This window comes from Oryzias melastigma, linkage group LG5, assembly GCF_002922805.2.
Source record: "Oryzias melastigma strain HK-1 linkage group LG5, ASM292280v2, whole genome shotgun sequence".
In the NCBI taxonomy this organism is placed as follows: domain Eukaryota; kingdom Metazoa; phylum Chordata; class Actinopteri; order Beloniformes; family Adrianichthyidae; genus Oryzias; species Oryzias melastigma.
In genome coordinates, this window is record NC_050516.1 from 23,404,493 (window position 1) to 23,419,088 (window position 14,596).

At 37.4% G+C, this 14,596-nt stretch overlaps 1 protein-coding gene across 2 annotated transcripts in view; it reads right to left on the reverse strand.

Annotated features, from left to right (window-relative positions):
* The window catches only part of mapk14b (mitogen-activated protein kinase 14b), a 25,810-nt gene extending 12,388 nt beyond the window's left edge, over positions 1 to 13,422 (reverse strand). Inside the window, exons 1-4 of one of the 2 annotated variants that reach the window (XM_024262061.2) lie at positions 12,920 to 13,422; positions 6,280 to 6,409; positions 1,597 to 1,655; positions 683 to 794 (exon numbers count right to left, since the gene is read on the reverse strand). In XM_024262061.2, the coding sequence (XP_024117829.1) occupies positions 683 to 794; positions 1,597 to 1,655; positions 6,280 to 6,409; positions 12,920 to 13,038 (420 nt within the window). In that variant the 5' untranslated portion in view covers positions 13,039 to 13,422. The remainder of the gene's footprint in view (positions 1 to 682; positions 795 to 1,596; positions 1,656 to 6,279; positions 6,410 to 12,919) is intronic. The other variant, XM_024262060.2, reaches the window with a different exon arrangement.
* Between the last annotated feature and the right edge of the window lie 1,174 nt (positions 13,423 to 14,596).

Below are 14,596 nucleotides of genomic sequence, written 5' to 3' on the forward strand. Positions count from 1 at the left end.
TATTTGTTATTAGTGAACTATTACAACGCAGAAAAAATGTTTACACACAAACGTCTGCATTGATGCAAAACAAGACTCAGAACAAACAACCACAGTAGAGATGCTGTTTAATCTATGACTGTTTGGATTTGTTCTACACTTTCAGAACAAAGCCGCTGCTGAAATTATGCATCAAGAAATGGAAAAAAACAGTTGTATTTTGGGGTTGTAAGCTAGCGGGAGAGAGGGTTAAAAAGGGATGATGGGACATCAGAGGAGGCTTACTTCTGCCCACAACTCAGAAGTGAACTTGTCATGAGCTCTTGCCGCTTTGTAGAAAATATTTCTTAAAAAACAACACAGGCTTTCTGATTTGGCTGAAAACAGCAAAATCATAATTAAAGATCATTGGGAATAATTTTACAATAGATAAAAATGAAGTGGGATTTTAAGGATGGTGATAAAATACCTTAAAATGTGCTTTTTTGGGAGCTTTTATAACTAAGTCGACGCTGGCCTTTTAAAAACATCCTGTAATTCTTGTTGAGAAAGAAAACAAAGGATTTCTGAAGTGTTCCCATCTCCACAGAAAATATTTAGCATCACACATGTTCCCAGACTCAGAGTCCCAGCAAAGCAGAGGGATCAATCCCTGGAGCTGGTGTTGAGTTGAAAAAATGTGCTCAGTGAGCAGCTCACCAACCTTTAAGCCTCTCAGAATCTGGTAGATAAGGAACTGCACATGGTCATCAGTCAGCTTCTGACACTTCACAATGTTGTTGAGGTCTGCTCCCATTAGATGTGTCACCAAGTATCTGCAAACCACACAGCCAATCACATGCATTCTGCTCGTGCAACTTCTGCTTTCGCTGTCATTTTCAGGCAGTACTTTAACTCATTTTGAAGGGATTTCACAACTTTAGTTTGCGTTAAAATGTTCCAGATTCATCACATGAGCCAGACAGACGGTCACAGAAACCAGTTTGTGCGACTGATCCACCTGTGCGTGGGAGGAAAACTGATCAGAGGAGCGATAACACAACCACAAACAGAAAGAAGTGATTGTTGCACTTATCCTATCTTGATGAATACTTATTTAAAACATCTCATCAGCTGAGGAGGACCAGAAGCAGCCGGATGATAAAAGGCATTCTTTCGTCTGACCTGGTGAAGTCATCAGAGTTTCTGCGGCTTCTGCACAGTTCACCTGAACCGGAGGTGTCCCACAGCCACAACGCCGAGCACATGTGCACCATCATCTCACGTTGGCACAAATGTGCCGCACACCCATGACGCAACGCCATGCTGAGAATTCAAGGACGCCGATTTGAGTATTCTGTGCACATGCATGCGCACGCTGCTGCACACCCTGAGACTGCCAGGTGGCTGTTACCATGGAGACTGGCAGCAATGAGCTGCATGCATGTTCACCCTGCGTTTACCTTTTTGCAAAACTCTCGACATGCTGGACTCGCATGAAGCTGCGGGCTGCAGAGCTGCTCGCCATGAAACCCAGATGGGCTGACGTTAACCGCTGCAGCCGAGCCTTTAGAGGCAGAACCACCGAACCAAAGAGAGCCTGAAACATGAGAGCAGGAGGCGAGAAAAGTGACTTACACGTCGTTGAACTCATCTAGGCTGGTCGCTGGTGTGAACACATCTAGGAGGCCGATCACCTAAAAGTGAAGTCAGAGATTAGTCACTTTACCAAGAGGCTGTGCTTTAAAAACATGAAAACTCATTACACCAAGGAGACGATTCATTTCCCCTGCCATTCTTCAGTTATGTGCCTAATGTTTCTAGCAGCACTAATGACATTGATTACAAGACCAATAAAATGTCATGAGCAGAAATGTTTAGATTTAGTCAGATTTTTTACATTCTCAATAAAAGTTAAACAAGTATACTGATCTTGTCTTTACTTAAAAATGCACTTTGGTGGAGAAAAGCAAGTTAAATTTGTCTAGTGTCTGGGATGCATTTATAATGGTTTCATAATCAAATCCTTGCCTCCAGAATTGTAATCGAATCATGAGGTTCCTCAAGATTTCCACCTCTAGCAGATACAATGTCCTAGTACATGAAGTGTTATTTTTATTTTTTCTAAAATAGCGTAATCTTAATTAAAAGACCACTGGGAATGCTTCGAAAATAGTGTTCCTCCGCATATTTGCGTTTATTTGCAGGTTCAAGTATTTGCCGATTTGTTTTTCAGTCACTTGACTCTTCCGGTTTGTCACAAAAACTCAGATATCTCAAGATACTTTTATGAAATTTTTGTGCCCAAAGGAGATGCTGCGGTGCGTCTCGACACAGCGGAGCGCGGAGGGGGAGCGTGGACGGTGCTAGGTGGAGCGCCCCCTCCTCTCTCCATGTCCCTGCATGGAGAAATGGCATCAGCTGACTGAGAAGCAGCTAAAAAAATCCTGATGTGCTGAAGAAGATAATTGCAGGGGACATCTACAATTCGGAGCAGGTGTTTATTATTTGATGAAGGAGGAAGCGCGCATTCTGATTTTAGGGCACAGAGGGACACTCCTCATCTGCAACATAAAGTGTGCTGTTGCTGCGTTACAGCCTTTTGTTCTGAATAATAATAATAATAATTTAAAAAAAAAAAAACTATTTTGTTCTCTATATTATTGTTTTACAAAGCATGATCAGAAGTGTTTATGGACCGGTAACAGATATCCTTCAACCACGGGGGGTGGGGCGGCGTTCTCTGTATTCGCAGATTCCGCATATTCGCGGATGCCTCCAGTCCCTAACGCCGTGGATACGGGGGGAATACTGCAGATCCAGCCCTCCGAGTGACTATATCTGGCCTCCAGATCATTTGATCTCATTTATGATGTTATCTTGTGCTTATTTCTATTATGACAGAGAGTGAAACAGTGAAAATTAAAGTTTAAGTTGATTTTTTCTGTAATCATATTCTTCCCGTTTTTATTTATAGCAATGTTAAAAAGTTACATTTATAATATTTTAAAGTTTTAGTTTTAGTGTGTTCAATAGACGTTTATCCGCTGTATTTAGGATTTTGGCCCCCCTGTGCGATTGAGTTGACACCCTTGTAGTAGATAAAAAAATTATTGGAGAGGGAAAAATAGAGATATTAAAATGTTTAAAATTTGTGCGATCTGCACAAAATGTTAGATATCAGCTTTAATCTGTTTTTTGTTTGTTTATTAGTTATTATCTACAGTTCACATTTGCCTTTTCCTCTAGAAAATCCAAAAACTTTAACAACCAAGTGATTGGTTTCAGTCTTTTTTACAATTAAATTCCTCCTGCAACACAATTTATATCCAATGGCAATAAAATGTGACAAAAAGACAAACTAAAACATTAAGTGAAAGTGAAAATTTTGAATTTTATTTAAATAAAAAAGCAGAAAGGAGAACAAAGAGAGCGAGAACACGCTAATGCACACACGTGCATTCATGTACATTAGTGTATACATGCAAAGGAGTGCCAACTCTGCCCCCACTTTTATTGAAAAAACAGAGTAAATACACCAGAGCAGCCCACCCACACAGCATCCAGAGCTGCAGCTGATTGGTTGGGCCACAGCCACAACAAACAGCTGATTGGATCACTTAGTCTTTCCAAAAAGACCAAATCCTGGGAGTCACCCGGCAACAGCATGAGCAAAACACAACCCCCCCCGCATCACTGAGGAGATCAGAAAAGAGTGAAAACACCAGCATTTTAAACCCAACACTTCACCGCTTTGTGCCTCGCTTTCCCGCTGAAAGGCGACCTGCAAAAGCATGCGCGCGATCAGATAAAAAGAGCAGCCTCGCGCAGCGGACTCTTCATCAAACTGACGTTTCTATGCAGCATCACAATAACAGTCTGCTTAATCCCATGTAATCCTCGCTGCATGCAAAACCAGTTTTTTTTCTTAACAAAGGCACAGAGTTCTAATCCCACCACGCCAGTTCCACACATCTTTTCCAACAGCAGACACAGGGATTACCCAGAAAACAGGATCCAGAAAAGAAAAGTGTTTGTGACGAACCATCGAGAGCTCATGTTTGCTCCTGAGCCCTGACGTGAAATACGGAACAACTAAAAAAAAAACAGGTAAATTCCTTAGAACATGTGTAAGTAAATGAAAATGAATATTGAAAGAACTCTTGTTCTGCAGCTTCTTATAGTAGCAGACAACAGGATTTCAAAATCTAGTTTTTCCCCCCACAGTGACTTCCTGCATGCAGCGAGAGGCAACGATCTCATATCCGATCCACATCTAATAACGCCGTTAAAATCAATTGTTAAGCCCATGTATATCAGCAGCGTCTAATCTGACTTTAGTCCTGGTTTGGGTTTGTGGAGACAGTTCAAATAGTGCAAAAATGAAGCATAAATAAATCTCAAATGTGGTTTTGGACGATAATAAGCATGCAGCCTTTACAGAGGGTGTTACCCTCTGACACGTGCTCCAGTTCAGCCCGTGTTTCTTTTTCACTTCATCTCAGCGTTTAAAGCAGCTTCACCTCACAGATGATAAAATGTTCTTAACAAACCGGCAGCAAAACCGGTCCAACGCTGTCCTTAAAACAATAATGTAGTCGTGTCCATTCGTTCTAGAAACAGATTGTTTAAAAGCAAAACAAACTCCTAGAAAACAGCACTACTACAGGACTTTAGCTCCCCATACACACCAGCAGAAACGCACAGAAACACACACCACGTATCAGGAAACACCAAAGAAAAGCACTGCGCCCCAGCTTAAAAACAAAACAAAACCTGTCTTATTATTTCTTTGAAATTACTCAAAGTGACAAATGCAGGCAGGAACAGCCCACAGGAACTAACAGCTGAGTTTTTGTTTTCTGTGGGCAAGTGTGTGCACGTGCAAAAGCAAACAAACATAAAATTACATGAAAAAACAAAGTAATGACAAAGCAGGAGAGGAACTAAAACCATTTACTTTCAACAATAATTCTGCTAGGACAGAAAGAGGAATGAGTCTGCAGTGGCTGATGAAGATGGAAGATCTTTCTTCACCAGAAAAGACGCATGCATGTGTGCATGCGTACATGCATGTGTGCATGCGTACATGCATGTGTGCATGCGTACATGCATGTGTGCATGCACGCAAACACAGTTTACAGCCTCAAGCTGCGTTTCTGAGTCAGGGTCATTGAAGTGTTTGTTCTGATCAGTGAGAAACTTATTTTATAAGGGAATAAAAAGTAAATAAATAAATAAAAATGACCTATATATTTATATAAAAACAATAAAATAAATAACCTCCACTTCTCTGGGAAGCACCAATATTTGAGTTAAAATTGTGGAAAGTCAAATTACAACATTTTTATGTAGAATTTACGAAACTTTGACCTTATAAAAGCAGCAAGTGCTACATAAAACTTTCATCTAAAAACGTCCTTAAAACATTTACCTAAAAAATAAATAAAACAAAATACGCTACCTCAAAAAAACCTAAAAATTTTACTTAAAACATATTTTTAAAAGTGTATTATTACAAATTAACAACATTTTATAAAAAAATAAAAATACTCAAACATTTAACTTAAAAACTGCAAAAAATGTATCAAAAAGTTATGTAAACTTGCATCTTATAATTACACTTAAGATGAAAAAAAACTTACTAAGAACTAAATACTAATAAAAAAAAATACTAAGAACTTTCCCTAAAAGATATTAAAACTTTTACCTAAAAAATTATGAAAACTGTTAACTAATTTTTTTAAACTTTTACCTAAATATTTTAAATATTACAAAAAACATAACTTTAAACTTAAATATTACTTGAACTTTTGCGAAAAACAGCAAAAATGTTTTTTTAAATAATTAAATTGCTAAAACTTTAATCTAAAAATACAATTTAGTCATTTTAAGATGAAAAATCGTTAACCAAAAAAATTACAAAAACTTTTACCTAAAAAAATACTAAAATCTTTACCTAAAAAATAAAAAACATTAAAACTCTTACAAAATTATTACTTTAACTATTACTACAAATTTGACCTTAAAATAAAAAGAACTTAATTAAAAAATATTACTAAAACTTTGCAAACCTCGGCATGTCTATGACAGCAGATGTTTAAACTGGTTGTTCTTTATTTGTGATCTGCATTTAGTTCCACATTTATAAAGTAAATAAAATTTAGACGTGATGATATTTAAAAAAAAAAAGAAAAAAAAAAAACGGAAAAGACAACAAGATTAAGCAGCTGTTTGCTTTTGCAGTTCCTGCTCCTAAAACCTGGAGTGTTTCCTAAAAATCTAGAAAGCAGAAGCATGAATTTACCGAGTTGAACTTACGTTTTCGTGCTTCATGTGTTTCAGAAGCCGCAGTTCTCTGTACGTTCTCTTTGCGTGGATGATGGACTGGAAGGGTCTGGATAATTTCTTCACTGCTACTTTCAGGCACGTCTTCACGTCGTACGACGAACTAGAAATGGAAACGGACAAAAAGAAGATATTAAAATAGATGAGAACATAAAGTCTTTCTAGAAAAAAAAAAATATCCAAGTACATTGTGCAAGAGGTCAGTAAACCAACCAAAGATACTGCTGATCTCTTGGTTTCAGTTCTTATTAACCACTTCAGTGCTTTAGCAATCAGACCTGCAGTCTCCACACAGAGCAAACGCTCCTGATAGTTCAGGCTGTGCAGTCTGAGGCTGCACGGAGAACAAGACTGAACCAGCTGTCAAATATCAGCAACAAAGCACACCAACGTGCAAGTGTGAAGTCAATCTGTTCCTCCAGCGCTAAGCTGCCGAGCGCTCGCTCACATAAAGCAAAGTCCAGATGGAGGAAAACATCCTCGTTATACATGAGGGAAAGGAACAGCATATGCTGCTCAAACGCTCCTCGTCACTCACTGATCATAAAAGAGAGCTTTAGGTTTATTACTTCTACAGATAAGGTACATTTATTTATGAGGGTTATCCATGTTTAACTGATGCATGCTTTTAATATAATAATACCTCAAGAATTTTAGAAAAAACACTACAAAACTAGCAGAAAATTGAAAATAATATGATAAAACCTTGGACTAAAATGTTAAATAAGGAAAAAACAAAAGTCAAGAAAAAATATTCCCACACTGTATTTTTTTGTCTTACTCCATAGCTTTATCCCACCACTAAATTAAAAAGAAAAATAGAACAAATGTAGGATTTTTATGCTGCATTTTCCCTGCAATACTATTTATCAGATCTTTAAAGCAAGAACAAAAACTATCTTTCAATAAAAAATGTTTTAAAGAAATGTGCAAAAACTTAAACACTTTGGATAGATTTAATTAGACCTCTATATTTATTCACACCAAGTTATGACATCATACTTGTGTAAAAATGGATTTCCTTCTGCATAGATGTTATACGCATGTTCTAACCATCGTTACTCAACAAAATTCAGAACGAATTAATAATTAAAGTTCAGTTGGAAATGTTGTTGGACACAAAGCAAAAGTTAAATCCATTCTAACTCTGTTTTGGAAAATGTCTGCAAACGTATTTAAAGACTACAACGACGATATCCCAAAAATCCCACCCTGCTGTGACCTAAATGCAAGCTTCTCAGCTAATGCAGGTGGCCGTGGTTTTGGGGGTCGTAGATTCAGACAGCTCTACAAAATGGCAAACACACTATATAGTGCACTAGTGAGTAGTAAAGGAATGCTATGGACGACTGCCATCCGGAGACATTGACACATCGTCCAATCAGAGTGGCAGCCGGTCGGTGGTGCATCTGCTATCGCCCTGTGGCCCCTAGAAATCGCCCAATATCGTAAAGTCATCCTCTTTGCCTGACTGACGTCGTCCACATTCATGACCACGCCAATGATTTTCAAAACAATCGAGTGGCGGTTGTGTTTGTGACCGTGGCAGAAGTCATCAGGTTTCAATGTTTCAAAGCTTTTTCAGGTCAAGATGAATTGATAGACTGAAAAGTTAAATTTCAATGAGAAGAAAAATGTAAAAAAAAAATGTTGATATTTAGAAAAAAAAATTAAAAACCAAAGAGAAACCTATTTATTGATTATTTGAACACCGAATGTATCAAATATTAGCCTCCATTTAAATCAGGTTATAGCCACAGCATTTGAAGGGTTTTTATTAGAACTGGAAATCGACTAATCGCATACCTGTGGAAAAATTAATCGCGATTAATCAGAGATTTTTCGGCAACCACTAATCTGCAAATAATCCCAACATGAAATTACACAAAACACATTTAGAACAATTATTTTTAATTAGTGCTGTCAAGTGATTAAAAAAAATATATTATATATTCAGATTAATCAAAGAGATTAATCTGAATGTTTTGAACAAAAACAGGCCAGAGAGAAAATGTTTTATTTTTTTCTCTTAAATGTTTTTTTAATTTATCAAGTGTTAACCCAGAAAAGTAACTCGTGTTCAAAACACATCAACAGTAAGATAAGCAGAACTCTAAAGACTTTTATGTCTGCAGTTTTACCCCAAGAAAGTCGAGGCTCAGCAACGTGATGTCGTGACAATGGATCAAATAGTCGGTCTAAACCGAGACAATAACAAGATTAAAGTGCTAAAAACCTATTAAATATTTACGTCTTTTGTAAACAACCATGGTAAAAGTGCAATAATACCTGACAAAGTGCTTTAACGCACACCATAGAAGGCTGAAGCGCTGAGGAAAAGCTCTGAGGTGTGATTAATTTGTGTTAATAAATGTTAATGCGTTAATTCTCTTTGTGCATTAATGCGTTAACTTTCACAGCCCTAGTTTTGAATCCTTTCCTTAAAAAATCAATTAAAAACATACAAACTTACTGAATAAATACAGAAAAAAATGCAAAAACATACTTGGATCAATAAAGTTATTCCGCACAATATTACAACCCAAAGACTGGAAAAAGGTATCAAATTTCAAGCTAACGGAGAACACATTGTTCCACTTTTAACATTGGATTTCATTAGTGCTAATGGCAGACAGGAAGCCCCTGAGTGCCGTGATGCATCCACAAGAAGAACATTATGGGATGCGCAGTGGGCTCCTTCCAGTAAATCAAAGATCATCTCCAGCAGCCAATAATATCCCAGGTTCACATAACAAATTTAGCGCGTGTCAGTCATCAGGGAAAACCGAACGCAGCTCCGCACCGACGCTAAACGACAAAATCAGAAGAGCACAAAGCGGCTGTGCCACTGTTAGTGCTGCTAAACAGCAGAGCAAACAAGTGCAGACTAAACATACATCACCCAATTAGTCTGCGATAAATGGAAGCGCAATAACACATGACCATAAATGCAGGGCTGTAAAAGGAGCAGCGTTGTGAGGCAGCATCCCGAGAAAAGGGAAGAGTCGTGTGCTGACTAAGACACGCAAAGACAAAAAGCTGAAGAAATAATTATGAGGGTTTTTTCACGGGTGTTTGGATTGGTTATGTCATGAGTGACCCTTACAGGTTCTTGAAAATCCCAACATATTATTTGAGAAGTGTCTGGAAAGTCGAGTCATCAAATTCAGAATTTAACGGACACTTGATTATTCCGAAAAACTAGAGGAAACGATAAAATAAAAATCAAACTGTTTCCATATTTCCAACCAACTCAGTTGAAAGGAAATTGTAGTTGCAGGAAAAAAAACGTTATGAATACCAGTTTTTAATTAGTTTTATGACTTTATGAGAGGAAATGAGAGCGAGAGGGCTGGAACAGAACACAGTGGACTGACCAGCCTGTGGAGAAAAAAATGAAAACAAGTTACAGGTATATTATATATATATATATATATATATATATATATATATATATATAGCAGGGTTCTCAAACTCAATTTACCTTGAGACCACTGAAGACAGATTCTGGCTGAGACTATTGATTAATACAAATGAACAGAAACATAGCAGGTTATTGCTGCATTTCTAAACAAATGTGTAAACAAAAAATTGAAGTGAAGAATCGAAAAAAATTGGAATTGAATCGATCCAGGATCTTGTGAATCATAATTATAAACGATAGCGACCCCTGCCAAAAATATGTTTTTGCGTCCACTGTCTATATCTTTGGTCCATCGTCTGTCTACTGAACAAGTTTATTGAACATTATTTGTTCATGTCTATGTACTACTAATCAACGACAGGGGCTAACGACGTTAGCAACTATTGCTAAAGACTTTTCTGACGACCAGATCCAACGACAGTAGCAAATGCAAAGGTTTAAACATAAAGCTGAAACATTACAATGCAAATACAAAACTATCATTAAAATTGTGGACATGCAGAAGATATTGCTCAGTAGACATTGAACTTTCATATAAGGACGGGGGGCGCAAATGTCCCACCAGTTAGAGATCTTTGATATAAAAGGTTAAGATTTCCTTTGAAAGGTGAAAGCCAATTTATATAAGTAAAAAATTCCATATCTTCTCATACTCTTCAGAACAATCAGTGCACGTTTCTTAAAGGTTACAGCCAAGTGCATTAGACAAGACTTATAACATAGACGTCTATAATTAGTGGGCTTTGAGATGCCGTACCAACTGCTTTAAAGTTTTATTCCCTTCAGAGAAATAACCACAGTTTCTACAGTCATAGATTGAAGTTTTAGCCGCAAATCCCTGCAGCTTTGTGTCCTCTTGTCAAACTTTGATGGATGAAGTCGTGCGAAGACGAGTCTTTAAAGCACAGATGTATTTGGTCTCATTTGCATCCATTGGAATAAAGGACTTTTATTTTGGAGGGAACCTGTGGACTGTTGTTGGGAGTGCACTCTGATCATTCCTACAGTAAATGTAGATCTGATTATCAACATTTAAAATAAGGATATAGTCTATAAGGTAGGCGACCTGCTTGGTTTTAACAACCTAAAAAGCTTACACTCACTTGATAAAAAGATATGCTTGTTGTGCAAAAATCTGTTTAGCTCCTGCTAAATCTGAATATTCTTCTCTATCTAATCTGCAGGCCGAACAACTTCCAAGCAAATCTTCTTTTTTCAGCCTGCACACAAACAACACCTAACATTAGAACAACAAAAGGATAAAGAGAAGTCAAAACTACTGAAATAGTAAGTTTCTTTCCTGGAAATGGGTAGTAAGAAATTGTTTTAATATAAGAGAAAATGTGATCAAACTGAAGCTCTTCAATCTGTTGAAAACAGCAGCAGCTGTAAAGGATGTGATGAAGTTTTCCAGATGCATTTCTCAGAATTCATTTAAAACTACAGGGGTTGAAAACATACTTTTGGATGAGCAGACAGAAGAAAAAAATGTTCAGAAATTCTAACTGGGGCTATAGAAAGGCTCATTGTAGAACTCATTAAAAAAGAAGAGAAATGATTGCAAAAATGTCCGATCGCTTTGAAGAAAAGCCCAGAATCTGCTATAAATTTTACAGATTTATTTATAAGCATTCTACTTTTGTTAAATAAGGGGACCGGATCCAGCCCTCCACATCATTTTATTGTTATTAATGGCCCGATGTTATCTTGCGCTCATTTCTAACTCGTATAATTTTGACAAATTATACATTTATGGAGAGTAAAATATTGAAAGTTATTTAAGGTTTAACTTGTTTTATTCTGGAAAAAAAATCCTGCCTTTTTTATAATTCATAATTATGTTAAAAATGATAGTTTTAAAGTTTTAAAAATATAGTTTTAGTGCCTTCAATAAATGCTTATCATGTTCAGCCTGCAACCTACTGTGTTTTGGATGTTGGCGCCCTGTACTTGACACCCCCACAATAGGGGATGATGGGAAATTAGTGAGGCCAACTTCCACGCCAACAGTCCCGCCCAGTTCCTGCAGAAAATACGTCCCCAAAAGTTAAACAGACTTTTTGATTTTGGGTAAAAACGCATAGTTATAGTTAAAAAAAAATACATTAGGATTTATTTTTTACAATAAAAAATATTATAGTTGCAGTGGGACTTTTAGGTATTTTATGAAATGGATTATAGCAACTATATATTATTGTGATTATATAAACTCCTTCGAAATCTATTTGACAACATTATATTTAATGGATTCAATGTGTACTTGTGTGTATAACTCCAAATATGTATATTTATTAGAAAAGAGCATCATTGTCTTTTATTTATTTTTTAATCAATATAAGAGATTGTTTTCTTAATTAGTTTAAATAAACCAATTAATCAATTAAACTTCATACTGTACATGATAAACAGTCACATTTTTTCTTTGATAAACACCCTGATTAACTTTAACAGTTTCCTGTTTAGCCCCTCTTTGTTTTCAGAATAAAAGCATGAGTACCTCGCGTGCACCTGACTTTAAAAACAAGTAAGGTGTGAAGAAGTGTGAAGTTTGATGGCATCCATCAGGCAGCGCTGTAAGTATAGGGCGTTCCAGATGAAGCCATTACCTAACCTCGGGACTGTGAGTCATGCGCGTGTAACAACGGCAGAGGGTGACATCATTCTGGAGTCATCAGCGTCGTAGAAAGCTCACAATGTGCACGAGGGGGGCCTACTTTCCGAAAACCACGTGATCTTCTGGTACTCTGCAGGCTGCACCCAACTGGAAAATGCATAATGTATGCAATGTGCGGATGTGCTGAAGCGGAGGCTGCAGGAATACGCCGCTGCTCGAGTCGAGGCGGGTCACTTTTTGCTGCTTTGGACTTCTTTTAAAAACAGATCTGACGTAGATCTAAAAAGACGGACACGTCACTGGTAGCTGGAAAACACTGGGGTTCAAATGTGCGTTCAACATCTGCTTACAAGTTGGAAAACATTTAAATAAACCCGAAATGTGAGAGGACGAGGCGGTACCTCCACTTAAAAAAACACCCCAAACATTTCTGAGTTGTTTTAATTTTAAGTCCCGCAAACTGCAGGCTGGTAAACACCCCGGGAGAGGAGACTCTTCAGGGCCTCCGTGGGTGCCGGAGAGCCGTTCGGGCTGTTGTGCAATCGAGCTGAATGATCCCTGCAACAGCTACTCACCACACGGAACCGTAGGCGCCGGAGCCAACTGGGGAGAGGTTCTGGTATCGCTCCGGGACCTCCCACACGGTTTTGTTGAGCTCCTGTAGGTAGAAAGTCGGTCTCTCCTTCTGCGACATTCCTGTGGATTCACCAGCCGCCCCGCAGTAACCAAACAACAGCGGAAACTTCTGCCCTCTGCGCCGACCGACCGACCTCACGCTCTCAGTCCGGGAAAAGCTGCAGAAACGAGGCGCCGCAGGAACAAACGTCCGCTCCGCGCTCAAACTCCAAAACGCGCTGGAAGGAAGCTCAGTCTGGCTTTCGCTGGATTTTTCGCTCTATTTTCATCTCGCTTCGCCAGGCGGCGCGGCTGTTGTGAACGCGCACGTCCTGTGGTGACGTCACAGCGCTCTCCTGGAAAAAATATCTCGCGAGAAGTCACCATCTACCGGGAAACTTGGGGAAATCCCGTCTCTGCTGGTCAGAAAGGAAATCTCCCTTCATCAACTGTTTGTGGGCTTAGTCTCGAACTAAAAAGGGTCCAGGGGCCACAACTGTTTAAATATTACAAAAGGAAAAAAAAATCTTACTTAAATAATGTTGTTTTTAATCAGAATACTGTAAAAAGTTATCAATATACGCATATTTTTGAGATTATTTTTGTCTTAAATTGAAGAAATCCTTCAAATAATAATTTAAGAAGAGGTAGTTTGTGTTCTTTCTTATATCAATGCAAAAACAAATAAACAACATTTCAAATATATTTAAAATAAATCCCTATATTTAAAATCCCTTTGTGTTTAAGCTTTACTTTACTTTCTTAACACGAATCTCTTAACACTTATCTTTCAGATTGTTTAAGAACGTCCAACTTTTTTTTACTTCTTCATTTGAATTTTGCAGCTACTCTTCTACTTTCTTACACTTTTTATAAGTTTATTGTGTTTTGCAAATGTTCATCATTAGAGAACACCTGATATGGTTAAAACAATAGAAAAAGTTTACTTATTCTTATATCTATTTGGGGTGAGGTATTTTTCTACATTCTTATGAAAAAGAAATGTTTTTTTCTCATTTGTCTAAAATCTAAAGAACTGGTGGTTCCAACTGAAGATTCATGACAAAAATATAGATCTGATATCTGCACAAAGCTACAATTAAACATAAGCGTTTAATTGGGGTAATATCAGCCTCCAATTAAAACCTACTAGTAGCAATTTTTTATGTTAAAATATATGGTTCATATTTGTCAATTGATAAAACAGGAAAGAATGATATATTGAGATAACTTTCATCTCAATTGACGGCAAATACATTTTGCTAGCATTTGCTTTCCAAATGTTGCAGAAAATAAAACATGTAAACAGCATAATAGAAAGAAAAGAACACAATTTACACGTTAAAAAACTATACAAGAAATCTAAATTTTTATAGTCTAGATCAGGGTGTCAAAGTCAATCGCACAAGGGGCCAACTCCAAAACACACAAAGGGGAAAACATTTATTAAATACTCAAACTAAATTTTTAAAACTTTAAAGCCGTAACTTTTAAACATAATTATGAACTAGATATATAGTGTTACCTGCAATAATGCTAGTGTGAATGCTGTAAGCTGAATTTGGCTGCTGATGATGCCAGTGCTAATAGCTTAAAATGCTGAAATTGATAGCTAAAAATGCTGAAATGGCTAGCCA